A 19,773-nucleotide genomic window follows, 5' to 3' on the forward strand; every position below is an offset into this window, starting at 1 on the left:
CTTGCTTTCACAACAATTATGGAATTATTAATAAAAAAGTGAATATCAGTCAAGACAATCAAATTCTCTCACTACAAGAACCCTGGGCAATGCTTCATAGCTATGATATTTGCTACTTCTAGGAGAATTCAAACGTGCATCATTATATACATGTATTTGTTTAGACATATCTATTACTTCCTTGGATGAATTCTAAGATGACTCAAGAACCTGAGAGTTACATACAAACACTAATCACATAGCTTTATGGCAAATAAGATCAGATATACAGGCATGAATATGGAACAAAATTATGGAATGAGGCATTTCAGTTCAAATTGATTCTTTATTAAGATGAGAAAATACTATATTTTTGCAAGTGATGCTAATAAATAAAAATACCCAGTAAAGAACTTTTATTTAATGTTAAGTGACTAGTTACAGCTATGGAGCATCTTACTCCAATTAAATTCAAGACAACAATCATGCAGATTGGCAATGAAAAAGCAATATAAACAAGATTTTATTCATATTGTGCAATCTTAGTATACAATTTTGATGCTATCTTCTTCCAAATCAGTTCACATAGACTGAAATGCAATTTCAAAACAAACTTTAAGGGGCATATTCTACTCCTGTTCCACACATGGAGTTATGTATAGTATAAATCCATGAATGTATAGTTTAGTTAAACATTTAAAAAGTAAAAAAATCATAATCTCCGGATAGATATTTAACAAAAAGTCTATGAACATTACAAAAGAAAATGTCACACCACTGTGTTCTCAAAACAGAAATGTTACCAAAGCATAACAATAAATTATATTAAATTTAATATTTGTCTTTATAATTAAAGAATTATGTCTGAGGAAACCACTTTTTAAAAAACATTTGTATATCTAAGAAAGTCAGACCTTACATTTACATATCTCAAGTTCCCATTTAGATACAGCTTTCTTTTATAATAAGTTTCTGCCTTGAGACTATATCCTTTATTGGAAATTTAAAAACAAAAAATGAAAATTAACTTCTCAGTTAAGCTGTGCATCACAAATACATCATCAAGGTGAAATACAGGCACTTAACAGTAAATGTGCAAGGCATAACTTTTACTGGTAACAGTATAAACGGAGCTTCCACTGGAGGAAAAAAATGGCATCCTTGACTCTCCTCCCCCAGTCAAACATTGAGGGTTCCCAGTAGATTTGCTTCAATCCCTTTATGTTAGCACTAACTGCCAACATGCCACACTTTTGCTCCGGCTCTATAAATGCTTTCCATAAACTGTAGAACAGAGCATCCTTTTAGCAAGGATTTTCTATACTCGTGCCCAGGACAGAAGTTTGTATAAACCTGTTTCTTGCCTAAGGTTAATTTGTATTTTTCCTAATGGGGTCAAATAATAATAATACCTAACTCGTATACAGCATAACGTAACTTCAGCCTTTTCTCCCCTATTAATTTTTGTATTAATACATTTACAAACCAAGAGACCCAGTTTTGCAGCAGCCAACCATTCATGTTCCTTTATATAATTTTAAAATAGTGTCTCATAACATTCTATTTTTAAAAAAGACATGCTTTGACACACTGTTTCCCTACAGACAGATCTATATAGCAGAGATTTCACTGATTTCAAAAAAATATCCATTTGGATACTGCAAACCAGGGGGACATACATATGTGTATGTGTTGGGGGGGCAAATGTGGCAGTGGAAAGAGAGGCAACAGCAGAAACGTTTTAAGAAAATTGCAAGCATCCCTTTTGGTTAGCAGAGACTTCTTGTGAAAAATATTTATATAACAAGACATGCTTAGCATATTAACAGTACATTTTAATTTCTTATAAAGGTTTTGATTTTGTTTGAAATGGGTATTTGATCTTCCTACTCATGGTAGTCATATTGCTGTAGAATATATAATATAGAAAGAGTTACAAATGACATATGTTATACTCTATCTAATTTGTAACTATAATACCAGTTTAACATTCAGGATTGAAAAATCCTAACATCTGTATTTGATGAAACATTAGGTTTTTTCACCCCTAAGTGTTAAAGTAGTATTTATACAGTATATATAAAACAAAATGGAAACTGGTTTTAGATCTGATGTTGGACATACTGCTAATTATGTCATTAAAATAATGGCATGTTATAAAGAGGCACTTTTAGTGTTTTATATACATCTCGTATCTCTAGTGTAAAGTTTCATGCTTCGCCCCTTTTTACTAAAAATAAAAGTATCAGTAGCTAATAAGATGGAGCCTTATAATAAAAAAGCATTAAAACTTGTGTGAATGTACTTGCAATTGCTTAGCTATACTGAAAATGCCAAAGGGCATCATCAGATCCTTTCTTAGCAAAAAGTAAACGTAGGACCAAGATTAAACAATTTGAAGGAGAACAAGGACCAGCTTTTGTAAAAAACAAGAACATTCACCACCTCCATGAGAAGCAATATATCCCTAGATTGAAGGGTAAGGGTTTTGAATATTGAATTCTCCTTACATCCAACTGTAATGTCTGTTTTCCTGATGTTTAATACATTTTTTTACATTTTGTTTTTAGCCTGACAAATTTGTTTTTAAAAACTGCCAACTTTTCACAACAATAAGGACCATTCAGTATAAACTTTGGAAGACTCATTTGGTGTTCTCACATTTCACGTACTATACATAGCACATTGTGAAAATTTAGCATCTTGTATGGACAAACCGGAGAAGCATGGGCTCACGCTGAAGATCTGGAAAAGGGTGTACCAAATGGAAGCATTGTTGTGGCAAGCTGCAGATCGGCACTGTTACTTAAAGAGACAGAATCAAAAATAAAACCTTGAGTGACCCTTAAGAATCAGAAAACCCGGGACCCCAGGCTCATGGAAGTTCCTACATAAGGCAGTCAAAATTTACAACCTGTGTTTTACATACACTAAGGAATTACTTGTTTTCTTCTTTTTGGTAAAACCAACAGCCCAACATACTGCAGAGTCTGAATATGAAATATAGGCACAAATAGGTTCTCCATCTTTTTAGTGCGGAAAACCTAACTATCCAACAATGTAATAAGAAAATGTGAGAAAAAATCTCTAACAATTTGAATAAAACAAAGTACAGTATAAAGGTGCAATATTGAGCAGATTTAATTTTGGTTTAAATACACATGTAAATCATGGAACTTTTCTATTCTTCTTTGTAAAGTATTTCACATTATCAATGTCATTCTAGTTCTTCCCAGTTATCAGTAAGGTTACCTTTGCTCTGTCTTCTAATACTAACCAGCTTTCCCGCTGATTTGATACTCCACCTGGAACTGTTTCCTGAGCTGGCTAGGTTTGTGTATTTTGTGGAGCCTTTGGTCTCATCTTCCCAGCCTGACCAGGATGGATAGTCACTTAAAGTATTTCCTGCATCACTGATGGGGTCTCCAGCAGTAATCTGTGGTGGTTCCCAACCTTCAATCTGATCTGGTTTCCTGCTTTGGGTGTTCTGTTTTATTGCCAAACTGTCCCAAAATCCAGATTTCTTTTCTGACTTCACATCTTCTTTTAATTTTAAATTAGTTCTGGAGAATAACAAAAATGTGTTATTTAAACATTGATGTTTCTCCCCATTAAAAACATCAAACTCTCTCTAGCGCACATACTTATTCAAGATAGCAAAAGATAAACTTTCCTAAACTGGTTCTGCCAAAGCAACTCACAAAAACAAAAGATTTGCCTAAGTGTAAGACGATTTTTTAAAAACTGAATAGCTTTTTAAAAAATCCTCTGTTTCATACAAAGCTACCACAAAATAAATATCTAAATATGTAACAAATCCTTGTATCATTAAATTATTTATAATTGTTATATGGGACTTCATTCCTCTACTATATTTTCACATCTCCAGCTACCAAAAAGGATATGTTTGCAACACCTTTGATTGAGAGTGTGGAAAATTCAAAGTTATCCTTGCACATTTTTTCTTTTGAACAAAAGGAGAATATTTTTAACAACACACAAGCAAATCAAATCTCTACATTTTTTCAATAGAAAGATTTTACACACTGAAGAAGAGATTAACCCTGCAAGATGTTCCTGCAAGTTGGCCCCTGTCTGTGTTAAGCTTCCAAGAAGTCAATGGATGTGCACATGAGTCTCCCAATATGAACAACTTGCAGGATCTGTGCCCTGGGAGATCATGAACAAAATTTTAAAAATAAAGAGCAAACACATACAACCACAAAAACTTTCCAGGCTGACTGAGGAATACAATAATTAGATACGAGAAAAGGAGGAAAGAGACAAGAGATTTTTTCCTAGTTCCCAAAGAAATACTCTGACAAAAAAAAAAACAAAGCTATCAATATGAGCATTTGAAATATTTTGTGCCATATTTCATTATCTTTATTCATAAGGAATAGTATTCATTACTCTATGAATGATCACACTGCAATTAGTGGAATCACTTGTTAAGTAAGGTGCTACTGAACCTGATACTCTGTACCCCCTTTGTATTTAATGCGCTAACTTACCCTTACACTAAACCAGAGTTTGTACATTTTTTTTTAAACGGAGCCAAGTTTTGAGAAGTTAAATTTTGTTTGCAACCAAGTTCTAAAGACTTTTTAAAGAGTGTTTATAACCATCAATGTTTGAAGAATATATTGCATCCTAAAAATAATTTGTTCCAGCTTTCTTTGAGCAGTTCATAGAGAAACATTCAATTATCTAAAGTACTTTGTTTGACTTAACACATGCATATGAAGTTATGTAATTTCATTTCTCTAATTAAGCAAAGTGTACAATGGTCATTCATAATACTAATGTCATTGGTTACAATTCCAAGTTATAGTCTTGTCCTCCAGAAATAACAACAAGGTCATGCAGTAATTCTTATATGTTAAAATTATGTTTGCAGTTTATCCAAAACTGAGCATGCAGACACATTCACTAAGGTTAAGGTGTCAGCCCCTGATGGTGACCATGCCACGCTAACATATCCAGGCTTCATTACTGTCAGCTTCAGAAAGAGCAGCTCGCCAGACTTCTGGTCCCAAGCAAGGTACAGTGATATGATAATCTAGAACAAGCTATGTGGGTGAACGCAAGACAAATTAGGTGCTACAATTCAACCAGATCTTATGGTTTATATCTTTTTATTACATTATTTTTGAACTATGCTTAATAACATTATAACATACATTAAGACAATTAGGCAAATTTACCCCAGTGGTAAAAGAAATTGAATTAGGAAAATGTTTATCATTTGCCAACCAGCTTTAGTATTTAGCAACTATAGTGCTAAGTTTCATACATCAATTGTCACCCTGCCAGGTTATGTCCAAAAATATTTTATGTGCATTGCAATGCTTTTATAGTTACCAGATTTCCTGAAAAGATTTGTACTATACTGGCCACAAAGCATTGCCATAAAAGTCACCTTATGAAATCTCTGCTAACTATCTTTCTCCTTTAAAAGAAAAAGAGACTTTATAGAGGGTACTTGAAATAATAATTTAGATTTTCAGCTGTGTATAGGTTAATAAACATGTACAGCATTTAAAAACACAAAATGTCAAGTGTTTATACAAGTAAGTTTGTATATAAGTAATTAGTAAGCCACAGAAGATCGGGTACTAGTGCTGATACAGACATAACCTTCGATGTGCAGTGAGTTATGAAGTGAAGCAGATTCAAAGTTTCCATTACCCACTAATAATGCACAGTTAAATGTCCTTACTGCAGTTAAAGTACCCATTGAATGTAGTTGTGGAAGAGGGGGTTAAAGATGAAAACACTGTTTTAATTTCAGCTTGCAACCTCTGCAATAGGGAAATTGTTAATATCCCAATTAAATAGAAGTGACTGAATATCAGTACTTTAAGCAATCTTTCCTCTGTTATTAAAACCAAAAATCTGTTTTGGCTATTTTAATCTCATAGACTCATAGATTTTTACGGTCAGAAGGGACCATCATGAGCTATTTTAATCTCACAGGCTCATAGATTTTAAGGTCAGAAGGGACCAGCACGCTAGTCTGACCTCCTGGACCTTGCAGTCCACAGAACCTCACCCACTCACTTCTGTAACAGACCCCTAACATCTCTGGCTGAGTTACTGAAATCCTCAAATCATTATTTAAAGATTTCAAGCTACAGACAATCCACCATTTACAGTACTTTAAACCTGCAAGTGACCGGTGCCCCATGTTGCAGATGAAGGCGAAACACCCTCAGGGTCTCTGCCAATCTGATACAATGGAAAATTCCTTTCCAACCCCAAATCTAATTAGACTCAGCCTTAGATTTCCCAGTGATTTCCTCATTTTTCATCACTAGATCACTTAGTTTCATTTTCTATAAAATAATAATAATTAAAAAAAATCAAGAGCTGTTTACAACAAAATTAACCTTAAAATGCAGTTGTACTCTGAAAACTGATTAAAAATGACAATGTTTTTCCATGTTTACAGTCTCAATTTCCATATCATGTGTGCTAACTTTACAAGTCAGAAGATATTATGCAACTGGCAATTCTATAAACTCAACCTGAGAATCTGGACTTAAACTGGGTTCTTTTCTTTTCACATTAGCATTCCATATGTAACCTGGCCTCAAAGTGACTGTGTAACTATTGTCTTCAGGTGTAACTTGATTGGCCCTGTCACTGGAGCTTAGAAAACAACTATACTAAACGAAGCAGAAGAGCGAGAGAAAGTTAGATTCTTTCTAAGCTGTGTTTGTTCTGGAGTGTTATTAAGAATAAAAGTAGTCAAAAGTTTTTTTTGTTGCTAAACTAAATCTTTATATGCAAGGAACAGATATGATGGATTAGAAAGTACTACTTTACACTGTCCCTTTTCAATATCCAACCACACTTTAAGGACTTATTTGAGAGGGTTTTTGTTTTGTTTTTGTGTTTTTTAAATAAAAAAGTAATACTGGCTTAAAATTTCAGAGTGCTGCTATTGGTTATCCAGCATTTCACTTGCACCCCAATCAGTTACTTAATTTTGATTTATACAGAAAAATCAGTCATAAGTATTAAAAGAAGCTTTGGACTGATTTTTTCTCTACAACATGAAATTTAGTTGAATCAGAGGAGGAATTGCAGTGCAATAGATATTATGCATATAGCATTGATCACAGTTTAAAGTGCCAAATTATACCTAAGAGGGAAAAAAATTCAAAAACTTCATTCTACAGTAAAAGGCTGTTATTCCAACTACATTTATTGTGGCTGTCCCCCAGTATGTATAGGAAATCACCCAGCCTAGTAGAGCAGGTCCTACACATTTTAAGTTCAAAGCTTAAATAAAAGATCAAATATGAAGAATGCAAATTTAATAGTTTCAAAAATATAAACCATTTAGCTTTCAGAAATTTTCAATAGATTAATATTTTTTTTCTACATTGGTTCTTTAGGTCCTACCTTTACTAACTCCAGTGATCCTGCAGCCATTATCCTCAGCTTGCTGATTTTCTAATTCATTTGCCACTAAGTTTGACTTACCCTTTTGATTTTGGAGCCTTGCATCCTGCTAGCAATTGTTGTTCATCGTCTTTATTGAACATAGAGGTCACTTCTTTCCAACCCCGAAAACTTGCACTCTGAACCTACACAAGGTAGTAAAAATACCAATGAAAATGCATTACAATCTTACTCCCAGGGCTTGAAAAGCCCACCCTCTATGGCAAGTATAAATAAATCTTTTCCAGGCAGTTACCATCAGCTTACACAGAATCTCTTTCTCCTCCTTCCTCCTACCTCCCAATCATCCTTCTGAGAGAAAGGCATTTCTTAAAGACATATCCTGGGCCAGATTCACTGGTCCATTAAAGCTACTTTGCACCTTAAAACCAGCTGAGCTGGTCAGTGAGGACAAAAGTAGTGGCTCCTATGACCCTCTGACACAGATTCGGTCACAGAGATCCCCTTGGGACTGTCACCTAATGTGTTGAAATTACCTCTAAGCCCGTTTTCCTTGCCAGCTTGGGACTCCAGAACCCTGCCTTGTTGAGCCAGGCATGCTAGCCTGCTGCAACACAGACCCAGGGTGTGGGCCATGCCCCCAAAGCTGCAGACTTTAACTAAAAACAGCACAGCAGGTTACCCTTCTCCAGCACCCAGACACGCTGCTCCCAATGGGATCCAAACCCCAAATAAATCCGTTTTACTCTGTATAATGCTTATACAGGGTAAATTCATGAATTGTATGCCCTTTATATCACTGATAGAGAGATACGCACAGCTGTTTGCTCCCCCAGGTATTAATCACTTACTCTGGGTTTATTAATAAACAAAAGTGATTATATGAAGTATAAAAAGTAGGATTTAAGAGGTTTCAAGTAATAACAGACAGAACAAAGCAAGTCACCAAGCAAAATTAAACAAAACACACAAGTTTAAGCCTAATACATTAAGAAACTGATTACAGGTAATATCTCACCCTCAAAGATGTTCCAATAAGATTCTTTCACAGACTGGACTCCTTCCTAGTCTGGGCCCAATCTTTTCCCCGGTACAGTCCTTGTTAGTTCCAGCAGATATTTCAGGTGGTAAGAAGGGGTTTTCTCATGACTGGCAGCCCATTTTGTCCTGCTCCACCCCCTTTTATAGCTTTGGCACAAGGCGGGAATCTTTTGTCTCTCTGGGTCCCCACCCCACCTTCTAAATGGAAAAAGTACTAGATTTAAGATGGATTTCATTATCAGGTGACATGGTCACATGTCACTATAAGACCCCCTAGTCTCCATTCTTCCTGGGTTGACCCACACATACACAGGAAGGCTTTCAAATAACTAAGGCCATTTACAATTGATTGTTTCTGGAGCACCCTTAATGGCCTCCACTTAATATGTTTACATTAGTGATACAAGTTTATATCTTATTCTCCTAACTCCAGATATAGAAAAAATACATGCAAACAAATAGCTTGTTATCTACGAAGTGTGTTCATCCTTTCTAATGACACCATACAAGGGGTTTTAGAGTAAAGCATATTCCAGTTATGTCACATTCATAAGAATATTTCCATAAAACATATGGAGTGCAATGTCACAACCTCCATCCCGCTTCTCTTTTTCTGGCACAATGGGAGTGGCTAGGGTGTCTCTATATCCGGGCATTCACAGCTACTAGACCCCTTTCTTGGGGCCTGAGGCTATTTTATGCCAGAGACATACCCCAGCAGTCTCATGGCCTTAGGATTTGGGGAATGCAAAGACAGTTTAAAGCCACCTCTGTCAACCTTTCTCCATCTGTGCTGTGGTCCTGCACAGATACACCAAAGAATGGCTCTTAGCCCTTTGGTTGTGAAGATAATGACCAAACATGACCAATGTGTAAAATGAGGTCTTCCCAAGTCTGCAGACCTCTGCCGCTATTCAGAGCTTTCCTGAGCTGGAATATAGTAAAAACTGACCAGTCCTCTTAGTTTTCACTGCTACTTTTTAAAACCCTGTGGCCAGCAATGAAATGGACATGAATCAGGTTATTTTCACTCTGAAGCGGCTGTTTGGGAAAGCCCTTAAACATCAATGGAGGAAGACACTGGAGTTATTCACTGAGGAGGCACAAAAAACAGAGGTCATGTAAGCAGCAAGGTAGAGGAGCAGAGACACCCTGTGCATAGAAGCCAGGAGACTCTGTGGTTATAAGTTTATGTGGGGGGGGGGGGGGAGGAAGAGAGAAGAGAGAGAATCTTCTTCCCTTGCAGTAGCCAGAGGGGATTTGGAGGTAGCTTCAAATTTAGTCCACAGCTAACTAGTCAGACGTAGATACAAAACAAACTCTAAACAGAATCCAAGAACAACACTCTAGTAGGAGTCCCAGCACACTCCTTTTTCTCAGAAGAATGAAAGGGATCTCTCCCAGATATCATCATTGGGACCTTCCTATTTTTCCATACTGGTCTTTGGGAGTAGACTTAGTCCTTTGGCTACAAAAAACCTAGTACATCTTCCAGTCCTATGTGGGAGTGCACAAGGATACACAGATGAATGTGAAGAGGTGGGTAAGAAAGACTGGAGTAAGTGTGGGTGAAGGGGAAAAATACAGGAAGCAAGGTGTGATGCTGTATGGAATCTGTGGGATGCTTGAGGATATTATGAATACCAATATTGTAAATTTGTAATGAGTTATTCTAGATAGGCCACGTAAGGTATCTGCAAAAATGTTATAATTTGCCAAATATTATAATATCATTTGTGTGTTTGTATCACCTTTGTATTATGAGTTAAAGAGATGTCTGTATTTCAAACTTGTACTATGCTTCTGGGTAACACCCTGCAGACCGTTTGGCATCAGCATTGCCTAGCCTGCTTAATGGCCCATTAAGGCCCATCAGCTATAAAACTGGACTGAAGAACTTATGGATCTAAACACGGAGAAGGCCTGGAATTACTTCAAGTCAAAGTTGCAGAAACTATCAGAAACTATCAGAAGCCTGCATCCCAAGAAAGGGGAAAAAATTCATAGGCAGGAGTTGTAGACCAAGCTGGATGAGCAAGCATCTCACAGACGTGATTAAGAAAAAGCAGAAAGCCTACAAGGAATGAAAGATGGGAGGGATCAGCAAGGAAAGCTACCTTATTGAGGTCAGAGCATATAGGGCTAATGTGAGAAAGGCCAAAAGCCATGTAGCCATGGACCTTGCAAAGGTAATTAAAACCAATAGTAAAAGGTTCTATAGCCATATAAATAAGAAGAAAACAAAGAAAGAACAAGTGGGACCACTAAACACTGAGAGGAGGTTAAGGAAAAAACTGGAGTGGAGGTTAAGGATAATCCAGGCATGGCTTAATATCTAAACAAATACTTTGCCTTTGTCTTTAATGAGGCTAATGAGGAGCTTAGGGATAATGGTAGGATGACAAATGGGAATGAGGATATGGAGGTAGATATTACCACATCCGAGGTAGAAGCCAAACTCGAACAGCTTAATGGGACTAAATCGGGGGGCCCAGATAATCTTCATCCAAGAATAGTAAAGGAACTGGCACATGAAATTGCAAGCCCATTAGCAAGAATTTTTAATAAATCTGTAAACTAAGGGGTTGTACCATATGACTGGAGAATTGCTAACATAGTTCCTATTTTTAAGAAAGGGGAAAAAAAGTAATCCAGGTAACTACAGGCCTGTTAGTTTGACATCTGTAGTATACAAGGTATTGGGACAAAAATTTGAAGGAGAAAGTAGTTAAGGACATTGAGGTCAATGGTAATTGGAACAAAATACAACATGGTTTTACAAAAGGTAGATCCATCCCAAACCAACCTGATCTCCTTCTTTGAGAAGGTAACCGACTTTTTAGACATAGGAAATGCAGTGGATCTAATTTACCTCTATTTCAGTAAGGCATTTGATACGGTTCCACATGGGGAATTATTAGTTAAATTGGAAAAGATGGGGATCAATATGAAAATTGAAAGGTGGATAAGGAACTGGTTAAACGGGAAACCACAACGGGTCATTCTGAAAGATGAACTGTCAGGCTGGAGAGAGGTTACTTGTGGAGTTCCTCAGGGATCGGTTTTGGGACCAATCTTATTTAATCTTTTTATTACTGACTTTGGCACAAAAAGTGGGCGTGTGCTAATAAAGTTTGCGGATGACACAAAGCTGGGAGGTATTGCCAATACAGAGAAGGACCGGGATATCATACAGGAAGATCTGGATGACCTTGTAAACTGGAGTAATAGGATGAAATTTAATAGTGAAAAGTGCAAGGTCATGCATTTAGATATTAATAACAAGAATTTTTGTTATAAGCTGGGGACTCATCAGTTGGAGGTAACAGAGGAGGAGAAGGACCTCAGAGCATTGGTGATCACAGGATGACGATGAGCCGCCAATGTGATATGACCATGAAAAAAACTAATATGGTCTTGCGATGCATCAGGCGAGGTATTTCCTGTAGAGATAAGAAGGTATTAGTACCATTATATAAGGCACTGGTGAGACCTCATCTGGAATACTATGTGCAGTTCTGGTCTCCGATGTTTAAGAAGGATGAATTCAAACTGGAACAGGTACAGAGAAGGGCTACTAGGATGATCCGACGAATGGAAAACCTGTCTTATGAAAGGAGACTCAAAGAGCTTGGCTTGTTTAGCCTAACCAAAAGGCTGAGGGGAGATATGATTGCTCTCTATAAATATATCAGAGGGATAAATACCAGGGAGGGAGAGGAGTTATTTAAGCTCAGTACCAATATGAACACAAGAACAAATGGATATAAATTGGCCATCAGGAAGTTTAGACTTGAAATTAGATGACGGTTTCTAACCATCAGAGGAGTGAAGTTCTGGAACAGCCTTCCAAGGGGAGCAGTGGGGGCAAAAGACATATCTGGCTTCAAGACTAAGCTTGATAAATTTATGGAGGGGATAGTATGATGGTATAGCCTAATTTTGGCAATTAATTGATCTTTGACTATTAGTGGTAAATATGCCCAATAGCCTGTGATGGGATGTTAGATGGGGTGGGATCTGAGTTACTACAGAGAATTCTTTCCTGGGTGTCTGGCTGGTGAGTCTTGACCACATGCTCAGGGTTTAGCTGATCACCATATTTGGGGTCAGGAAGGAATTTTCCTCCAAGGCAGATTGGCAGAAGCCCTGGGTTTTTTTCGCCTTCCTTTGCAGCGCGTGGCATGAGTCACTTGCAGGAGGAGTCTCTGCACCTTGAAGTCTTTAAACCATGATTTGAGGACTTCAATAGCTCAGATATAGGTTAGGGGTTTATTACAGGAGTGGGTGGGTGAGATTCTGTGGCCTGCGTTGTGCAGGAGGTCAGACTAGATAATCATAATGGTCCCTCAGCAAAACATGCAGGGGGAAGCCTATGGACAGAACTCTAAGGCTTTCAAGCCACGTCTGGGCAGCTTGTGCTTGAAACAAAGGAAGCACAGGCCGCATGGCAAAAGACTATAAAAGGCAGCTGCATCTTCTCCATTTGTCTTCAATCCTGCTTCTTACCACTGGAGGAACTTTGCTACAAACTGAAGCTCTGAACAAAGGACTGAATGACCCATCCAAGCTGTGAATGTATTCCAGAGGGACTTTCAAGCCAGCAAACTCACCAATACTGCTAGGAACCTGATATATGGACTCTGAAGTCTTTGTATGTATGTGACTTTTACCATTTAACATCTCTCTTTTTGATCTTTCTTTTTTCTTTATAATAAACCTTTAGTTTTAGACACTAAAGGATTGGCTGGCAGCATGGTATTTTGGGGTAAGATCCAAACCTATATTGTCCTGGTAATGTGACTGACCCTTTGAGGTCAGAAGAACATTTTGTATATGTGAGCAGAGTTTTTAAAACAACTTCTCACTTTACTGGACCTATGTGCTGACTGGGAGCCAGAGAACTGTAATACAATAAAGAGGTCTGTGTGGTTTCTTTTTTTGCTTCTTGATAACCAGTGTGGGGAATGAGAAGCAAAGTTTGTGACTGGTTGAGGAGAATAACTTCAGTGTCACCCACCAGTCTTGGGAGTATTTGCCCTCCCTTTTGCGACCTGCCCTGACCTTGGCATTTCCAAGAGGGCTGCCCTAGGCACCCCACGTCACACAAGGTAGAGAACAAAATGTCGGAGAAGGGAGAAAGAAAATTATTACAATAGCCTTTTATCTTTTATAATATGATCTAATTATAAATAACTTATTTTTCTTTAGCCAAATGGCAGTCTAACCCATTAGAAATCATGCAATCCAGCCTAAGTTACAAATGTCTTAAAGAGGAAGTGTAGGGATTAAAACAAGAATTTTGCAGACTTAGCTTCAAACTCACCTTTTATCAGCACTATTCCTTAATTCAGAATTGAGATGTGCAGCTGCAACTTCTGCATCCCTAACCTGCCTTGCACTGTTTTGAGAACTCCTCCAGCAATGCCTCTAGCATGATAACCCAGAGACCAAAGAACAAAATGTTCCGAAGTTGTAATTTTCCCAGTGAAAGCCTGGTAATCTCTTCTGTGTTTTATATTCAATTTAAAATATCTAAATTAATTTCACTGAACTTGATATCGATTTAAAGATCTATATTTGGAATAATTAACAGGTCTAGTACTCCAAACCGATAAAATGTATAGGTCTGCAGATGCACTTTAGAGAAAGAATGAACAGCCAATCTCTTATCTGTCATGATGTTATTCAATAAGAATATAATATCCTCTTCAGAGAGCTATTCCTTCAATACATAGCAATTTACATATTCACAAAAAAAAAGGGGTGCCTTCAACACAAGCCTGTGCTCTTGTCAGATATATAGCTATGGTAATAGTTCTGTAGCAGAAGTCTTTCAAAAATTATTTACTATATTTCCTACCCCTTAATGGAAACTTCTAAAGCTTATTCAGAATTTCCAAATTTAAAACTTCCAGTTCAATTTATAGAAAGGTCTTAACATCCAAAACAGCATGAATATAACTTTTACTGAAAGTTAAACATGCTGTACATCATCTTCGACCAGGACTCCTCTCTAGGTCCTCGCACCCAGGCTATGTCTAAATCTGGCAGATAGAATGGATAGAAATTCCATATTTGAATAATAAGAATATAGCAGTAGGAATATACTACCAACCACCACACCAGGATGGTGATGGGGACTATGAAATGCTCCAGGAGATTAGAGAGGCTATAAAAATTGAAAACTCAATAATAACAGGGGATTTCAACTATCCCCATATTGACTGGATACATGTCACCTCAGGACAGGATGCAGGGATAATATTTCTAGACACCATTAATGACTACTTCTTGGAGAAACTGGTCCTGGAACTCACAAAGGGAGAGGCAATTCTTGATTTATTCCTAAGTGGGGTATAGGATCTGGTTCAAGAGGTGAATATATCTGAACCATTTGGTAATAGCGACCATAATATAATTAAATTTAACATTCTTGTGGGAGGGGATGCCAAAGAGGCCAACCACAGTAGCATTTAACTTCAGAAAGGGAGACAAAAATGAGGAAGCAAGCTAAACAGAAATTAAAAGGTAGTCACAAATGTGAAATGCCTGCAAGCTGCATGGAAAAGTTTTAAAAACATCATTATAGAGACTCAAACAAAATATATATCCCCAAATTAAAAAACAATAGTAAGAGAACCATGGCTAAACAACAAAGTAAAAGAAGTGATTAGAGGCAAAAAGGCATCCTTTAAAAATTGGAAGTAAAATCCTACTGAGGAAAACAGAAAGAAGCACAAACTCTGGCAAGTAAAGTGTACAAGTATAATTAGGAAGGCCAAAAAAGAATCTGAAGAGCAACTAGCCAAAGATTCAAAAACTAACAGCAATTTATTTATTATATATATAAATAAAAGAGTACATCAGAAGCAGGAGACCTACCAAATAATCAGTGGGGCCACGGCACATTTGAGGTGCTAAAGCAGATCTCACGGAAGAAAAGGCCATTGCAGAGAACCTAAATGAATTCTTTGCATCAGTATACACTGCAGAGGGTGGGAGGGAAATTCCCACATCTGAGTCATTTCTTTTAGGTGACAAATCTGAGGAACTGTCCTAGATTGAGGTGTCAATAGAGAAGGTTTTGGAACAAATTGATAAATTAAACAGTATTATCTCAGGACCAGATGGGATTCACCCAAGAGTTCTGAAGGAACTCAACTATGCAACTGCAGAACTACTACGTGTGGTATGTTACTTATCACTTAAATCAATTTCTCTACCAGATGACTGGAGGATAGCTAATATGACACCAATATTTTAAAAAGGCTCCAAAGACAATCCTCGTAATTACAGGCCGGTAAGCCTAACTTAAGTCCCGGGCAAATTGGTAGAAACTATAGTAAACTATAAAATTATGAAACACACAGATGAACGTGATTTGTTGGGGGGGGGGTATGGGTAGAGAAGGGGAAGAGTCAACATGGAAATCATGCCTCACCAATCTACTAGAATTCTTTGGGGGGGGGGGGTCAACAAACATGTGGACAAGGGTGATCCAGTGGATATGGTGCACTTGAACTTTCAGAAAGCCTTTAACAAGGTCCCTCACTACAGGCTCTTAAGCAAACTAAGCAGTCCTGGGATAAGAGGGAAGGTCCTCTCATGGATCAGTAACTGGATAAATGATAGGAAACAAAGGGTAGGAATAAATGGTCAGTTTTCAGAATTGAGAGAGGTAAAGAGTGGTGTCCCCCAGGGGTCTGTACTAGGACCAGTACTGTTCAACATATTCATAAATGATCTGGAAAAAGGAGTAAACAGCGAGATCTACCCCCAATGAAGATAGAGGTAAGAAACCATTTTCAGGCTCTCTGCACAGGTACTATGGCGGAAAATGGTTTGGGAGAGTCATCTGAAGGAAGGGATCAGAAAGAGACCCCATCGACCAGAAGGCATGGGAGGCATTGTCCTAGGGATGGGGGTTCCACCACCACAACTCCCAAGAAGAGGAGACGGGTGGTCGGGGACTCGCTCCTAAGGGGGACAGAGTCATCCATCTGCCGTCAAGACCAGAAGCTGAAAGTGGACAACAGGGGATGGACCACTCAATGATTGCCTGTTCTGTTCATTCCCTCTGAAGCATCAGACATTGATCACTGTTGGAAGACAGGCTACTGGGCTAGATGGACCATTGGTCTGACCCAATATGGACGTTCTTATGTGCTAATCATCTCTAAGGTATATCCTTTCCTATGCACACAACTAAAACTCTCATTCAAGCTCTCACCATTTACATCTCAATTACTGCAACATCCTTCTCTCATCCTTCACAAATACAACCTTGCCCAGCTCATATCCATTCAGAATACTTCTGCAAAGATCATTTCCCTAGCCCATTGCTTTCACCATGTCACCTCTCTCTTTGCCAGAGTCCACTGCCCCTTCACCACCCGCTATCACATCAAGCATAAGATGTTTGTTTTCATTTGCAAGACTCTTCCCAGCCTATCCCACCCTACCTATCATCTCTCATTTGTTATATAGAAGTCAACTCTCACCTACAATTGGGCTATGATCTCAGCCTCTATTGCCCACTTGTTAAATTTTCTAGAAGCACCTTTGTACTTTCTCCCTTACTGACCCTCATATTTGGGAGGAACTCCCAGTTAGATTTACCACCTTTCTAATTGCTGGTAACTGGACCCCTGAGCCCCATCCCAAGGCCCCACCTCCACCTATTCCCCCAAAGCCCTGCCTCTGCTCTGCCTCTCCCCCCGTCAAGGTTCCTTCCCCACTCTGAACTCTAGGGTACAGATGTGGGGACCTGCATGAGAACCTCTAAGCTTAACTACCAGCTTAGATCTGGTTTTGCTGCCACCACCCAAATTATTTATGAGTTATTTGGGAAACTCTGTCTACCTCCCCCCCAGAATATCTCCCTCCCAAGTACTATAACCCTTTCCTGGGTAGCCTTGAGAGGCTTCTCCACCAATTTCCTGGTGAACACCGATCCAAACCCTTGGATCTTAAAACAAGGAGAAATTAACCATTCCCCCTTTCCTCCCCCCCCTCCCCACCAATTCCTGGTGAGTCCAGATCCAACCCCCTTGGATCTTAAAACAAGGAAAAATCAATCAGGTTCTTAAAAAGAAGGCTTTTAATTAAAGAAAGAAAGGTAAAAATCATCTCTGTAAAATCAGGATGGAAAATAACTTTACAGGATAATCAGATTCAAAGAGCCTAGAGGAACCCCCTCTAGCCTTACGTTCAAAGTCACAGCAAACAGAGGTAAACCCTCTAGCAAAAGGAACATTTACAAGTTGAGGACACAAAGATAGAACTAACACGCCTTGCCTGGCTGTTACTTACAAGTTTGAAATATGAGAGACTTGTTCAGAAAGATTTGGAGAGCATGGATTGATGTCTGGTCCCTCTTAGTCCCAAGAGCGAACAACCCCCAAACCAAAGAGCACAAACAAAAGCCTTCCCCCCACCAAGATTTGAAAGTATCTTGTCCCCTTCTTGGTCCTTTGGGCCAGGTGTCAGCCAGGTTACCTGAGCTTCTTAACCCTTTACAGGTAAAAGGATTTGGGTGTCTCTGGCCAGTAGGGATTTTATAGTATTGTACACAGGAGGGCTGTTACCCTTCCCTTTACAGTTATGACACCCCCCAGGGCCCGATCCCCATTGCTCACTCCTCTCTGCCCACCCCAATGGATTGTCTCAAGGAGCCTGCCTGCAGGCAGGAGGCAGCCCCAGCTGAGCTGGCATGGGTTAATGACCCAGCGCCTCCCCCCCACTCCATGGTAACAAGACTTTTGGTTCGAATTCCATTTAAGGTTTCCAGGTCCCCTTTTTGACTGGACTTTCCAGTCAAAAACTCTAAATGGCACCTGGACACAGAAGCCAAAAACTGGACTGTCTGGGTGGCAACCCTATTCCCAGTAAACATCTGCAATACTAACTCATGATTCTCCTTAAAAAACCTCCTCAAAACTCTCCTTTGCCATGATGCCTACAAAAGACTTGACCAGAGTTAGGCTGCTGGTGCACTGAGACCACAGCCTATCATGCTGACCAACAGTCTCTTATAGTTTCCTCGTACCCCCCTCCCCCCCAATAGGTACATCTGTATCCATCTGTTTCTTTCTTGTCTTGGCTTTGTAAGCTTCTTGGAGCAGGAAGAGTCTTTTTCTTGTGTGTCTGAACAGATCCTAGCAAAATGGGGTTCTAGGGTTCCTAGGTGCTACGATAATACAAATTAATAATAATAATAGTGTGAGTAAAAGAGGAATCCTTAAAAGCCATTAGTATTAAAAAGTTTCACACACATACACACACACACACATTTCATTTAATGACTGTTAAATTTGAATCAGGACACATCTCACCAACTCAAAACCTGAAAAGCATGGAAATAAGTTAACGGTAAAGTCTCCTGTGTTCCTTGCCATTTTCACATTGTATACCTCTCGCTCAGTAAAATTCCCCAACCCTCCTTCACTTTCAACTCCAACAGAAACCAAAAAACAATGCATACTTGAACTTCCTCAAACTCGCACTCTAGCGCAGTACCTTAACAATGACTTCAAATGCTGTTGCACTGATGCGCTCTCCCCCATGTGCTGACTGACTGTTTTCTCCAAGCCCTTCCTACCCTTCCTTCATGCTCTTCCTCCCTCTCCTTTCCATTGTTTCTCTGTCTAGCTAATTTCTTTCTAACATAACCTCACTGGAAGCATTGAAATAACAAACCAAAAAGTTGTGGAACTAACATGACATTTGCAATCAATTCACTGTGTATTCTGCTTGAAAGTTCTATCGTTTCTCCTACTCTATGTATGACTTTTCTATTTACATTGTAAGTGCTTTGGGGCAGGACTGTCTCTTGTTCTGTGTCTGTACAGTGCCTATTACTCTGGGAGCCTGTTCTCAATTGGACCTGGACACTACTGTAATAATAAACATGATTCATAATTGTATCATCACACATTCCATTCATTTGGGAAGTTATTCTACCTTAACTTTGCTGAGATCATCGTTAGAGTGGTACACTACCATCAGATTATGACAAAATTGGAACACATATTGCTTTTCATATCTCTTGGAAGTAGAAATACAAGGAATCTACAAGGCTTTTCATCTGTCACATTATTTCCATGGTTTTCTGGTTTTGAGTTCATGGGCTGTGTCCTAATGCAACCTTAACTGTCACTAAATGAAAATGGTGTATGTTTATTTCTTAGTGTTTTATATATAAGACACACATTCATTCATACACTTGCACAGGGTTGATGAACCTTAGTAGATAGTTCCCCAGGGTCAGGGAGGTGAGAGGAGGAGTTGACAAATGACTGAAATGTGAAAACACCTTCATTTTAATGTGTCAAAGCC

General features: G+C 38.6%; 1 protein-coding gene across 5 annotated transcripts in view; it reads right to left on the reverse strand.

The window, feature by feature from the left end:
* Positions 1-305: 305 nt before the first annotated feature.
* TDRP (testis development related protein) overlaps positions 306-19,773 on the reverse strand; it is a 42,908-nt gene continuing 23,440 nt past the window's right edge. For all 5 annotated transcript variants that reach the window (XM_024101553.3, XM_042848778.2, XM_024101551.3 and 2 more), the window contains 2 exons: positions 7,474-7,577; positions 306-3,542 (listed from right to left, as the gene is read on the reverse strand). In XM_024101553.3, coding sequence (XP_023957321.1) covers positions 3,197-3,542; positions 7,474-7,577 — 450 coding nt within the window. In that variant the 3' untranslated portion in view covers positions 306-3,196. The remainder of the gene's footprint in view (positions 3,543-7,473; positions 7,578-19,773) is intronic.

This window comes from Chrysemys picta, chromosome 3 (genome assembly GCF_011386835.1).
Source record: "Chrysemys picta bellii isolate R12L10 chromosome 3, ASM1138683v2, whole genome shotgun sequence".
NCBI lineage: Eukaryota > Metazoa > Chordata > Testudines > Emydidae > Chrysemys > Chrysemys picta.